General features: G+C 42.9%; 1 protein-coding gene across 1 annotated transcript in view; it reads left to right on the plus strand.

Moving 5' to 3' along the window:
* The window catches only part of LOC309551116 (putative cation-transporting ATPase 13A5), a 203,245-nt gene that overhangs the window by 6,633 nt on the left and 181,411 nt on the right, over nucleotides 1-15,201 (plus strand). The window contains exon 2 of the mRNA XM_082251562.1: nucleotides 11,261-11,434. Within this exon, the coding sequence (XP_082107688.1) occupies nucleotides 11,261-11,434 (174 nt within the window). The remainder of the gene's footprint in view (nucleotides 1-11,260; nucleotides 11,435-15,201) is intronic.

A 15,201-nucleotide genomic window follows, 5' to 3' on the forward strand; every position in this document is an offset into this window, starting at 1 on the left:
ATAGTACCCTAACTACACTGCATATGCCTTTCCTCACACTAAAAGAACAGCTCCATACAGCAGAAGATAATTTCTAACTGACACTGTCCCTTTAAATTATTATTTTTTTTTTCTGACTCAAACAGCACAATCGCTGTATTTCTAACTACACTGACAATCTGTCTGTAAGCTGACTGCTCTTCTGCTGATATGGAGCTTTACAAGCAATCGGCTATGCAGCAAACATTGTGTAACAAAGCAGGAGTAACACAAATGCTTCCACTCTCTTTCACAGCCTCTGTATTACAGTGCTAGAGGTTAGGCGGGGCTATGTTATATACTGGGGGCGTATTCACTCCTGATTGGCCTCTGGTCCCAGTAGTCACTCCAATCACGTTCCTAGCAGACTCCTGCCCCCTCATTGACTTTTACTGACTTTTCTGGGCCAATCACGGGCTTTTAAAGCCCACTTCCTGTCCCATTGCATTTTGGGCGGTTCTGGTGACTGAATTCTGAACTTTTACCGCAAAAAGTTCGGAATTTGGCCGAATTTCAAACACCCAAAGTTCGGGTCGAACCGATGGTCGACCCGAACCGTTCGATCATCCCTATTGTTTGATAAAATATAAGGAATCAATAAGCATTCTGACTTATGTGTTCGCCTTTCCATGCAAAAAGAGGGGGACAGGGGTGCTTTCATTTTTTTTTTCGTATTTATTTTCCCTTTTTTTTATATTTTCCACTTTCCCTTTCCTTTTTTTTAATCACTTGTAAATGTAAATATCCCCTATGATAGCAATAGGTAGTGACAGGTACTCTTTTTTGAAAAATGTGGGGTCTATTAGACTCTATATCTCTCCTCTGCCCTTAATGCATCTGACCACACCAAGATCCGTGTGATAAGATGTTTTCCCAATTTAAAAATGGCGCTGTTTATATCCAGCAAAGCCGAAGTGATGAAATGCTTGTAGCTTCCGGTTTCTTAGGCCAAAGAGATGATTGGAGCTGTTCTGGTCTCTGATTTGCTCTATAGTCAGCTGGTGATATCACTGGCTGCATTCTCGGGGTTTCAAACCCTGTTGCTGTCAGAATAAACAGATCAGTGCTGTAGCTGAATGGCGTACCTGCAAAGCAAACAACGGTTATCAATAACACACAGTAACAATAAAACATTATCTCAATTAAACAACTATTTTTATTGCAATCTGTGCCAATAAGATCAAACGAAAAATTCCTTTAAATATCGTGCCTGGGTGGTCCCCTTAATGTGCCTGCAAAGTGGCACATCTGTACGATTTATGTAGCCTGTTGCAGCAATACTGACATTTCTAAAGGAAGAAATGAAACTTAAACTTGCTCATGGCTGTAACATATTGTTGGCTCCCGGCAATACAGATAAAAAATAATGAGAAAAATGCCAAAATTAACCACTTGCGGACTGCTCACGTTGCTGCTACTGCAGCACAGTGGCAGCCCTGGGTCCAGCGACGTAGACCTACATGGCTGGACTCCTGCCTGTCCCGGTGGCGCGCACGCGCCGCCGGAGGCTCGCTCCCGCTGTGTTTAGACACAGCGGGAGTCGGGCCAGAGGAGGAGAGACGGCGATCACGTCTCTGTTCTCCGATCGTCGGGGAAAGAGTGAGAAAATCTGCCCACTTGTTAAACAAAGCAGGTGGATCTTCTCTGTGACAGACAGGGAGAGATCACAGGATTCAGCATAGCTGAACCTGCGATCTCTGTTTCTGTCACAGAACCCCCTCCCCCCATACACGTCAGTAAGCATGAGGCACACTTTTAACCCCTTGATCACCAACAGTGTTAACCCCTTCCCTGCCAGTGTCATTATTACAGTAACAGTGCATATTTATATATATATATATATATATATACAGTAGTGTCAAAAATGTCAGTTAGGGGTCCGATCTGTCCGCCGCAATGTCACAGTCACGCAAAAAAATCGCAGAGCGTAACTTTTGCGCAAACCAATCAAAATACGCTTATTGCGATTTTTTTTACCAAAAATATGTAGCAGAAAACAAATTGGCCTAAAATGTTAAACAATTTTGATTTGTACATTTTTTTGGGGGAATGGTATATAGCAAAATGTGAAAAATATTGTTTTTTTTTTTCAAAATTGTCGCTCTTTTTTTTTCAAAAAAATCGCACAGGTGATCAAATACCACCAAAAGAAAGCTCTATTTGTGGGGAAAAAAAGGACGTAAATTTGGGTACAGCGTCGCGCGATTGTCCGTTAAAGTAACGAAGTGCTGAATCGCAAAATATGGCCTGGTCAGGAAGGGGGTAAAATAACTCCGGTCTTTAAATGGTTAAAAATACGCTCATTGAGAATTTTTTTGTCAAAGACATGTAGCTAAATACATTTTGGCCTAAAAATATGACAAAAATTTTATATATTGGATAATTTTTAACTGTCGAAGTAGAAAATGTCAATTGTTCGCAAAATTTTTGCTCTTTTTTTATAAATATTACAAAAAATAAAAAGCACAGAGGTAATCAAATACCACTAAAAGAAAGCTCTGTTTGTGGGAAAAAAAGGACGTAAATTTCGTTTGGGTACAGCATTGCATGACCGCGCAATTGTGGCTTCTCCCACTGACCTTGCTTCCGTTACCTACCGTGTATGACCCCGGTTTGCTTCAAGACTTCGGCTATTCTGGTTGTCTCCTGTGCATGACCTCGGCTTGTACCATGGTTCTCGCTGCCTGCTCCAGTCCCAGACCTCGGCCAGTTCTTGTCTCCGCTACTAGAGACTATTCCTCGGCACAAGGTAGCCCGGCTGCTTCAGAGACTTTGAAGACTCATACCCTGCTGTGATTCCAGCCTCTTCCAGTTCGCTCTCAGATTGCTCCTGGTTCTACCTACCTGCCTGCAGCTGGTAACCCGTGCCACTTGGGGCGCCACACCCTCTGTACCATCTCCAGGGGTGTGCCGCACTGAGCCACAAGGGGAGCCCTCTCAGCACCTCGGCCTTGGATCAGGTATCCCTGACAGAGTGAAAGGGTTAACTGGGGGGTGATCAAGGGGTTAAATGTGCCTAACTATGTGTTCTGTTATCAGTGTAGTGCTTCTCTCTGAAACTGAAAAGGGTTCCAGGAGAGAAAATTGCATAATTTCCTGTGCCTGTGTTTACATTACACAAGCACAGGACATTCTGCCATTCATCAGAACCGATCATCAGGTCCAGGCCATAAATCCTTGGCCTGGGCCTGCTGATTGATCGGTTCTTATTCGAGCATGTGCCCCCTGCCCATGGGCACGAATTACATACAGGTATGTGATTTTGCGCACTAGGGCTGCCCTGCTGCAGTATATGTACGTGGGGCGGTTCGGAAGTGGTAAAGTAACCCTAAGGAGAAAAAAAAAAGCTTTTGTTTCTTTAAAGCATAATCAATACTACAGTGCTTCTGAATTGTAATTTTTCCAATTCTATGTTCTAAAATACCTGGTTGATCCTGCCTGTGTTCTCCTACTGTATGGGTACTAACCACTGTAATCATGGCTGCTGACCCACGATACCGTGGTCAGTTTACATGCCTCAGTTCTTATGCTGTGTGTACATGGTCTCTCCCTCCCTGCCTGTCATTTTCTAGTCAGTGTGAAAACCGATCTGCTCCTTGCCCCTTCCCTCATGCTGCTATTCACCTGCAGCTGTAAGGTCATATTTATAAATAGCTGGCATCCCCTCTGTTGTTGTAGCAAGATATAAAGTACTGTGTGTCAGTTTTTTTTTTTTTTAATTATAATCCTAAATAGCTTCTTGCACAGCGCTGCTGTGTGGTCACATGACCTTCCTTTGCTGGCTGTCATATATCAGAGGGGAATATCAGCTGCAATCCTTAGATCCGGGAAGGAAAGCAGAGGGAGGTGACGTGACCACACACCTTAGCTGTGCAAAAAGGTATTTAAGATTATAATTAAACAAAAATTTACACACAGTACTTTATATCTTGCTACAACAGAGGGGATGCCAGTTATTTATACATCTGACTTCACAACCACTTTAAGTTGGTCATAGATGATTAATTTATTTTTCATTTAGCTAGCATTGTTTCACAGAAATTAGGTGGTCAGAGCAATCCCTTCTTAACTCCCCTCCCTCCACCCTGATCGACAAAAGGTTTTCCGCTTATCTGCTCGACAGAAGTCAAACGAGGATGGCCACACATTGATTGAAATTTGGTTCAGATTTTAATTTCAATCTGTCTGTGGCCTGCTTTAGTTGCCCTATATTAGTCTAAAAACTTTGTACCCATCATGCTTCTATTGCTGATAAAAGAAACCTTTAATTAGGCTGCCAGATATGAGCTCTTTTTAACTGTCATGCTGATCTTCTTGCTTCACTGCTGTCATCCAGACCAGATGACTCAGAAAGTAATCAAGCCGGTAGGTTAGCATACTGACCAGTCAACTACCCATTTTAGAAGTTTCTTGGGAGACTGTAATGTTTGCACAAATGATCATTTTTTGTATGCTTGCATTCATAACTATAGGATTCTATATAAATATTACCCTTATGTTGCCATCTAAGGTAGAATCCTGACATTAAGGGTGTTTCCATTTCCAACCAGACATATAAACCGTTCTTGCTGTAAACAGTACTAATTAAATTACCACCCACCTTCTTCTCAGTCTACCGAAGGATGTGTACAGTCTTCCTATGGGGTACCTCTCGTCCTAGAATACGTTTTTAGAGACTGATGATTCCAAAACTGAAAGGAGGCATTGGTGTCCCCGATATCGTTAAATGCCATCAAGCTTGTCAGTTCGGAGAATTGTAGATTGAAATATCCACTCTCTAGGCAATTTTGGGTGCACATTTCCCCTGTACCCCCTTTTCATACCCCATGGATTGCCTTAGGCAATATTCCAATCTTATACATCCCACCCTTTAATAGGCATCACATTACAAACTTTTCAAGAAGCCTGTACAAAGTATAAGACCTCGTCTTCACCGGGTCCTTTAATCCCCATTCACCATAATCTGGATTTGTCGTCCGGTTTATCGGATACCTTCTATCATCCAGGAATCCAGAAAAAACACATGATACAAATTAGGGATCGACCAATTATCGGCAAGGTTGATATATCGATGGCCGATATTGACTTTTGCCGATATATCTGTATCGGCCCCGGAACTGGGCGATATTGCCAATATTCCAAATATTGCTCATGTAAGGGTAAAATTATGTCACATAGCATAATTCAGTTAACAAATATTATTGAATATGCCACTCGCATATGTACAAATTAAAGATATAAGCAATTCCATATTAGCAGATCTGTATCTCTCACCCACTTGCCGTAAGTGATACCTGGGTGATACCGCTCCATTCGGCATCCACTCAATACTGCTCTGTCTCTCACCCGCTGCATCTCCCACCCACCCGATACCAACTCGTTTCTCACCCACTTGCGGTAAGTGACACCCGGGTGATACCGGGCGTGACCACGCAAGTGACCTCCGAGATTGTATGCTGGATGAAGCGGTATCATACGGGTGTCACTTACGGCAAGTGATATTGTTTTTAAACTTCACATTTATTCAAGTGAAGTTTTAAAAAAAAAAAAAACAATATCACACTAGTGCGTTCCTTTATATCTCTTTTTCCCGCTGAGTCATCTTGGTCCATGGACGATCCGGTGAGAAGGGATTAAATGAGCACAAGGATCATTGGGTCATTAGCTGTCACAGGGAAAACACAGGTTTTGAGCCAGTTTGGATGTCAGCATTTCTCAGCGTGTGAGCCTTACCTATGAAAGTGGGTGGGCAATTTGTTCCGGTGAGTTGCCATTCTCACTGATTATCACAAGGGTGGATGCAAATATCTTTCTGGGGATCCTGGCTACACGGTGGTGTTTCCTGTCTGGTGGATTGGCTTTTCTTAGTGATCTTTACTACATGAACTTACTCTTGGATTATCTTCTCTATGAATATTGGACTGATCATTTCTTGCCTGCGCTACTAATACTTTTACTTTAAGAATCAATATAGGATTTGAGTTGTGTATTTAATTTTATGCTTTATGTTTGAAAGTAGCTGCGACTAGTCTTTAATTAGACCTATTATATATCATATATTGTAAACCTTGTGCGCAGGGGATATATTGCTTTTAATTTTTATTATAAGGAATATTTGTTTTGAATAAAATTTCAGGCCTATTTCATTATTGAATGTAGATCTCAAGGTGTACGCTAGAATTCTGGCCAATCGTATATCTCAACACTTACCCAATTTAATTAAATCAGAACAAGTAGGCTTTGTTCTAGGACGTCAGGCCACTGTTGCGACTAGACGTCTTGTTTGTCTCATCTACCACGTCCATTCTAAACGGCTCCCCACTGTGTTCCTGTCACTTGATGCCGAAAAGGCCTTTGACAGGATACACTTGGGATACCTCCGCCAAACTTTGGAGAAATTTAGATTTCAAGGGTCAATAGTCAATGCCCTTTGTCGCCACTCATTTCCGCCTTGCTCATGGAGCCCTTAGCCGAGAGAGTTAGATCACAGGTATATCAGTAGGAGGATCGTCTCACGTCATTTCACTTTTTGCAGATGACGTTATGCTATCTTGCACAAACCCAGTAGCTTCCCTGTCCCACATTCAAAATACAGTATACTAGCATATTTCAAATCCATTTCATACTATAAAGTAAATGAACCAAAATCCAACCTACTTGGAGTAGCAGTGGAGCCTAAGACTAAAGTGCAGATTCAACAACTGGTACATTACCAGTGGCAGCTAGAATCCATGGACTACTTGGGTATTAAACTTACACCCTCACCATCTTCCCTCTTCAGACTTAATTCCCCCCCCCTACTCACTTCAATAACACAGGACCTTCTCCGACTGCGGATATTTTACCTCTCTTGGTCAGGTAGAAATGCGCATTTCAAAATGCTAATCTTGCCAAAAATTCTCTATACCTTTTTAGGGCTCTCCCCATCCAGGTCCGAAACACCTTCTATAGATCCCTACAAAAAATTCTCAGTATGTATTTGTGGAAAGATAGCAAACCCAGAACCTCACACAAAGCTTTTACTAAGCAGATCATGGTTGGGGGTATGGGGGTTCTCGACATGAAGGACTATCACATGGCAGCAATATTATCTCAATCCAAATATTGGTTCTCCAATTTCCAGGTGCCCCTATGGCAATCCCTGGAGCAATCCTGTATGCCCCACATTTCACTTGCTGACTCAGTGTTGGCCCTCCACCTCACCCAGATGCCCGCTGGACACACACCCACCATATCGGCCACATTGTTAGCGTGAAAGTACTTTTCGGCCAATATGACTGTAGGTGACAACCTTTTCCACCTGCCCATTAAACTGAGCACCTTGAGAGCTCTTTCACTTGACCTGCATATAGCCCATTGGAAAAAGTATGGCTTAACTCGTATATCTGACTTATACCAACATTCTAAGTTACTCTCTTTCCCAGAATTGTGCATGAGATTCTCTGAATTCAAAACTGAATACTTGAATTACAAAAGAGTATAACACATTATCTCAATGTTACGCACAACTACAATCACCCTCCCGAAACAGATACACTCATTCTGTTTCACTGATTCGTCTGAAAAACTAGGGATTAGTTTGTTCTACAACTCACTGAATGATAGGTCTATATTTGTGAAGTCCTCTTCCCAGTTGAAGTGGGAACGGGACTTGCAACAGAATTTCACACAGGCCCAGTGGCTAAAGGCCTTTCGGCTGAACTATGCACTTACTAAATGCTCCTACTTTAGGGAAGGGGCACAGAAAATCCACCTCCGTTGGTACAGGTCCCCCTATGTTATAGCCAAATTTCACAACACCTGCTCCAATATCTGTTGGAGGGGATGTGGTCAGGTAGGCACACTAGTGCACATGCTTTTGGTCTTGTAGCTTGAACCTTCACTCTCCTCTTTCTGTGAGTAAGTTGGAGCTTGGTTCGGTCGTCCTCATGGGGTAAATAGTGTCCCCGTTTGGGTGCCCATGGGTGACGCACGTACATGCTCACCTAGATTTTATCCGACTGCTTAGGCGAAAGGTACATTATGCAAATTTACTGCTTATCGCATTATTGTTATGTTCGTATACGTAATGTTAATTTTCTTTTTTGTATGTTTTCATTGTTGTAATCTCTCAAACATGTAATATTGTTTAGCCATGAACATTGGTATTTGCGCAATATCTTGTATTCAAATGCAACTTGTTTTGTTTGATTGAAAAACCAATAAAAATTATTTTAAAAAAAGAGGGCCCTGCTCAGAAGAGCTTACAATCTTTTGGGGTGGGGCAGGTGTTACAAGAGGTTCTAACAGTAGGGAATGAGCTGACGGAAGATTAGTGATAGGCTTCCCCGAAGAGATGAGTTTTCAGGGATCGCCTGAAAGCAGCTAGAGTAGGAGATAGCCGTACAGGTTGAGGTAGAGCGTTCCAGAGGATGGGAGAGGCTCTGGAGAAATCCTGCAGATGAGCATGGGAGGAGGAGACAAGGGAGCTTGAGAGTAGGAGGTCTTGAGAGGAGCGGAGCAGAGCGGACGGCTTGGGTGTTATTTGGAGACAAGATTGGTAATGTAGCTGGGGGCAGAGTTGTGAATGGCTTTGAATGTTGTGGTTAGTATTTTGAATTTAATTTGCTGGGCAATAAGGAGCCAGTGTAGGGATTGGGAGGCAGAAACTGAGCGGTTGGTAAAGTGGACAAGTTTGGCAGCAGCATTCATTATAGACTGAAGAGGGGATAGCCTATGGAGTGGTAGGCCTATGAGAAGGGAGTTGCAATAGTCGAGGTGAGAAATAACAAGGGAGTGAAGGAGTAGCTTGGTGGTTTCAGTTATTAAAAAGGGGCAAATTTTAGAGATGTTGCGGAGGTGAAGTCTACAAGCTTTTGACAATGATTGGATTTGGGGCTGAAAGGACAGGTCAGAGTCTAGGATTACACCTAGTACCCTGGCTTGAGGGGAGGGATTGATGGTTGCATAACTAATTTTGATGGAAAAGTCATGGAGAGGGGCATGGGCAGGGGGGAATATTACCAGCTTAGTTTTAGAGAGATTTAGTTTGAGGAAGTGGTGCGACATCTATGTTGATACGTCAGTAAGTAAGTTAGCAATGCAAGAGTAGACTGAAGGAGTAGACAGATAGATTTGAGTGTCATCAGCGTATAGACTGTATTGGAAGCCGTGGGCGGTTATCAAGTGACCAAGGGAGGTGGTGTAGATAGAGAAGAGGAGGGGTCCAAGAACAGAGCCTTGGGGAACCCCCACAGAAAGGGGCAATGGGGAGGAGGAGGTAGAGTTGTGGGTAACACTGTGGAGGAGAACCAAGATAGAGCAGAATCTTGGAGGCCAAGGGAATGGAGTTTATTAAGAAGGAGCGGGTGGTCAACAGTATCAAAGGCCGCAGAGAGGTCAAGTAATAGGAGTATGGAGTAGTGGCCATTGGTTTTAGCAGTTAGTAAATTGTTGGTGAGTTTTAGTAAGGCAGTTTCTGTGGAGTGCTGCAAGCGAAAGCCAGACTGTAAGGGATCAAGAAGGTTATTTTCACTGAGGTAGGAGCTGAGACGGTTGTAGACTAAGCATTCTAGAAGTTTAGAAGTGATTGGGAGCAGTGAAATGGGTATTAGGTTGTTCAGGTTGGTGGGGTCCAGTGAGGGCTTTTTAAGTATAGGAGTGATCTGCGCATGTTTTAGAGGGGAGGGGAAGGTGCCACTAGAGAGGGAGAGATTAAAGATGTGAGTAAGGGAGCATAGGATAGAATAAGAGGGTGTCCGTAGTAGTTGTGAGGGAACAGGATCCAGGGAACAGGTGGTTAGGTGGGCATCTGAGAAAAATTTTTTTAACCTCTTCAGTAGTAGCCAGTTCAAATTAGGAGAGTGTTAACTGTGCTGTTAGGCAAGGTATATTGAGTGGGGAAGATGTGCGCTCAGTGGAGGTGTCCTCACGTATTGCATCAACCTTGTCTTTGAAGTGATTGGCAATCTCTTGGGCAGTGAGTGAGTTAGTGAGTAGAGGGGGTGGGGGACGAAGCAGAGAGTTAAAAGTTGAGAAGAGCCAGCGGGGACTGGATGACAGGGTAGTAACAAGGGACACAAAGTAGGCTTGTTTGGCCACACGGAGGCATGAATTGTATGTTTGGAGAGCATATTTATATAGGGTGAAGTCATGCAGTCATTTGGTTTTACGCTACCGTCTAAGACCACGGCAATGTCTCTTGAGATTTCTACTGTTGTCAGTTTGCCAGGGTTGCAATGGTCGGGGCCTGATTCTGCATGTAGTTAGAAGAGCAAGTGCATCAAGTGATGATGAGAGTGAACTGTTGTAAACAGAAGTGGCCAGATCAGGACAAGACAGGGTAGAGATTAAATCATCATCTAAATGATTCAGAGAAGGATTGGGAGAAAGTGTTGTGGTCAGATGGGGCCAAAATTAGGCTCTTTGGCATTAGCTCGACTTGCCGTGTTTGGAGGAAGAAAAATGCTGAATACGGAGGTGGAAACATGATGCTTTGGAGCTGTTCCTCTGCTAAAGGTACAGGCTGACTTTTCTGCATTGAGAGGCCAATGGATGGGCCATGTATTGTAAAATCTTGGACGAGAACCTTCTTCCCTAAACCAGAACTTTGAAGATGGGTCATAGATGGGTCTTCCAGCATGACAATGACACAGAACATACCGCCAAGGCAACAAAGAGAAAAAGCACATTAAGGTCAGGCAGTGGCCTAGCCAGTCTCCAGACCTTAATCCCATAAATACCACACAAAAGTGAAAAAAAATAAAATACATCACAGTAACCCAATCTAATCACAGGTCACAGTCTCATCTGAGTTCTGCCTCCTATATGTCAAACCACTAGAAATCCTTTACTGAAATTCCTTGCACTTTGCCATCCTGCCACATAATCTTATGTGATCATAATTTTTCCTGCATGTGAACCTGCATCCTTCATCCCATCAGAAATGATCCTGGGTCCTATCTCTCTTTGACCACACAAACCATACAATTTCCCCTGCATTGCCTGCTCTTTATCTATACGTCCTTTCTCCTTTCTTTCTGTGTGATACATAGCAAGCATTTAGCTTTTCCCATTTATATTTCAAAGAAAGGAAGGAAGTTGACTGATTGCTATGGTCATTGCAGAGCAGTTAGACAATCTTTTTTTTTAGACTAATGGTAAATCAGATCCAGGTTATTTTAGTACCAGACAAATATTTGCATAAAAGAGCCTTTGTGAACTTGGTTATCTTTTCAAACCTTCTTTTTTTTGTGTCTTACAGGAGCTGTTTGGATACAGAACAGTAAAACGTCAAAGTATCTTTTGTGTTATTGGTTACATCATTACACTGGGGTTCCTTAAAATACTTTTCTACTGGAAGCCTGAACTTGATGTCTGGTGTCACTGTGTGCCCTGTACTTTGGAAGAAGCCGATGTATTCTTGCTCAGAAACACAGTAAGTAAAACAATCTATAACAATATAACAAAATAATAATTACAGCGCTGATACAATAATATAAATGTATTCATCAGTGTGAATATTCATGCACAATAACTCATTCAATATATAATGTGGTCAAATAAAATCTTCCAAAGGATGCATGAAAATATTTCTACCACAAGAATGTAACAACACCTCAGCTCTCACTCTGTCTCAAATTCCATGGTGTATATGTGGTGCCCAAACCGAAGCTGCCCTCCTCAAGTGGGGAAACTTGAAGCAATACTGTAAAGAGACACAGGAAGGCGCAAACACCTAGTGCATTACCACCGCTATGTTTTATTGAATAAAATGTGGCAAAAAATATGCTCACAAACATGAAAAGGTACAAGCATATTGGAACTCAACTCCAGCTTAGGCAATACCAAAATAGCTGCAGTTGGAAAGCTGGCGCGTTTCAGGGGACATGCACCCTTCCTCAACGATGACCCTGCCTACTGTAGCTCCTTCATTTATATGTTTACATATTGCAAAGACACTCCCCTTCGATGACATACCTGGGTGTGCCTAACACACCAATCAAATGACAATACTCTCCTCTCACTCATCCTCACACCATGGTATATGACTTTCCCACACTATGGTAAATGACCATTAGATGACTGTCCCATAGTGTAGTATCTTATGGAGACCTGTTTTTTGTTTTTTTAATGCTGGCTATGAAATCTAACGACTGAATAGGGAGAGGATAGCAGTGGAGGTGATGCCTTTAAGTGGACTGCTCCTGTTTGGAAGATGTTTAGAATTAATAAAAGCTGTGTTTACCTAATCTTGTAGTGAGATAGGCTTGCATATCTGGTGATTGCGTTTAGTGGTGGTAGTCACCTTGGTTTAAAGATTTTTCTACACTTGGAAGAATAGTATCGGTGATGGGAATTTTTTAGACATTGCACCGTTGGATTGCTTCATTTGAACTTATTTTTTTTAAAATTAGTTTTGGTTAAAAATATTTTCATGTATTGTTTGGGGGTCTTTATTTGATCACAATATTTATTGAATGATTTATTGTGCATGAATTTTCACACTGATAAATATTTTACATCATTGAACCAGCACAATGTAGAGTGTAACATAATAATGTCATTATTATTTTTTTTATATCACTTAGGGGTTTATAGTTATTTATAGCTGCTGATTATTGGTAGAATAATAAGTTATTTATTTCATAGTTTTGCAATATAATTTTCTCACAATTTATTATAGCCGTCGGCACGGAAGGGTTTATACATTTTGTGTATAACAATAATTTAGTCATTTCTAGCTCTCTGGTTTTCAGTCATTTAGACCACATGCAAAGTACTGTGCTCTCCACTGTTGTTAGCATCTACCAAGCTGACAAAATGCCTTCTAAAGGCCCGTACACACGTACCGATCGTCGGCATACAAACGTCGGCGGACGAAAGATCTGCCGATTGTACGCTTGTTAGTATGGTGCCTCCGACAGCCGTCAGCGCACATTCTGCAGACAAGAGTCTGTCTTGCAAGCATTAAAATTTTGGTATGCCGACACCAGAACGGCCGATTGTTCGCCAGTCAGTACAGAAATCAGCCGACAGACCGCAGATTTGCAAGACTGGGCATGCTCAGAAAAGAAAAAACACAGGGAATGTTAACCATTACATGACATCACTTCTGCAGTCGGCTGTAGTCGGCGGACAAAATTCTTGTGCAGTCTTTGCACTTTTCAACAGACACCGACAGCCCGGGGACAAAAGACGGACGATCGTCGGCTGACGATCGGTACGTGTGTACGGGCCTTAAATGGTTCAAAAGTGCCTAGTAAAGGGCCTGTTCACCTGTGCACTAATTAGGAGTAGGTCACGACTTTTGTCAACAGTTATTCTGTAGGAAATATTGTCCTGCAAATTTCTCCTTTCATACCTCTCTTACTCTGTAGAGTCCTGGTCAGCATACTTGCTTCAAAGTATCTGGTATGCTATTGCAAGCCTTAAAGTGTCACTAAACCACATCCTAAAAACATCAACAAATGCTGTATTACATGCTGTTCATACTCACTCAGTCACTTTTAGATTTGTTTTCTGCGTTCTACAAAAAAACCTGGTTGATCCTGCTGCTCTCTATCTTTACCTTCTGTTCATGTCCCCAATTCAGTTAGGGATTTTGGAGCTGTGGTGGCAACTCTGCTCAGTTTTTAGTGAGTTTTTATGCTGAGCATTTCCTCCCTATCACATTTGAGCAGCCCATGTGACTATAGAGTGAAACAGCCTGTGACTGGCAGAAATCCGCCCACACCATGGTATTGCCAAAAAATAATAAATATTTAATTTCAAATACATATTGGTATGAAAATTTAAAACAGTTTACTGGCATTAATTATTTAATTTTACTCTGTATTGCAAAGGCTGTTTTTTTTATTTTGAACATGTGACCAGCAGCAGAGGACTAGAAGCTCCTCCTGCTTATGTTTCTCTGCAGACAGGATGGGAAAGAGCTGGGTTATGTGACAGCTGTATATTGATTAGGAAAATGATACTTAGATGGGTTTTTTAAATTAAAATAACTATAGCACCATCATCTACATACAGAAATAGAAGGGACAATGTAAATTAAACAGCATTTGTTTAACCACATCCCGCCCGCCCTATAGCAGATTGACGGCGGGATTGTGGTTGTATTATCCTAACCGGACGTCATATGACGGCGGCAGGATAATACGCTCTGTGAGCCCCCGGGGGCGCGCAGAGCGGCGATCGGTGATGCGAGGTGTCAGTCTGACTCCCTGCATCTCCGATCTTGGTAAAGAGCCTACTGATGTAGGCTCTTTACCATGTGACCAGCCATGTCCAATCACGTCTGGTCACATAGTAAACAGGAAGAGCTGTTGATCTGCTTTCCTCAGTACGTGCCTGACAGGCACGAGTAAAGGAGCACCGATCGGCGACTCCCCTGACGGGGGGGGGGGGTCGGCACTGGTAATCAGATCATTGATTACCAGTGCAGGCCCTCGGGGGGGGGGGTGCCACTAGAACCACCAGGGATGCCCACCCATGACCCAAGGGATGCCCACAAATGACCCCAGGGATGCCCACTATGGCCACCAGAGATGGCAATCAGGGCTCAGGGAGCCCCCCATTGCCCTCCCCATCAGTGCTGCCCGCCAGTGCCCTCCTTATCAGTGCTGCCCACCAGTGCCCATCATTGCCATCTATCAGTGTCGCCCACCAGTGCCCATTATTGCCCATTATTGCCCACCAGTGCCGCCTATCAGTGCCCATTAGTGCCCATCAGTGTCGCCCGTCAGTGCCGATCAGTGTCGCCTATCAGTGCCCATCAATGCCCACCAGGGCCCACCAGTGCCGCCTATTAGTGCCCATTAGTGCCCATCAGTGCCACCTATCAGTGTCCATCAGTGCCACCTATCAGTGCCCATCAATGCTGCCTATCAGTGCCCAGCAGTGCCGCCTATAAGTGCCCACCAATGCTGCATATCAGTGCTACCTATCAGTGCCACATATCAGTGCCTATCAGTGCTGCCTATCAGTGCCATCTATCAGTGCCGCCTATCAGTGCCACCCCATCAGTGCCACCCCATCAGTGCCTCCTCATCAGTGCCTGTCAGTGCAGTCTCATCAGTGCTCATCACTGCAGGAAAAAAACGTATTTATTTACAAAATTGTATAACATAAACAGAAAAACTTTTTTTTCAAACTTTTTGGTCTTTTTTTATTTGTTTAGCAAAAAGGAAAAAACCCAGAAGTGAC

This window comes from Pelophylax lessonae (genome assembly GCF_965119305.1).
Source record: "Pelophylax lessonae genome assembly, chromosome: 3".
Lineage (NCBI taxonomy): Eukaryota > Metazoa > Chordata > Amphibia > Anura > Ranidae > Pelophylax > Pelophylax lessonae.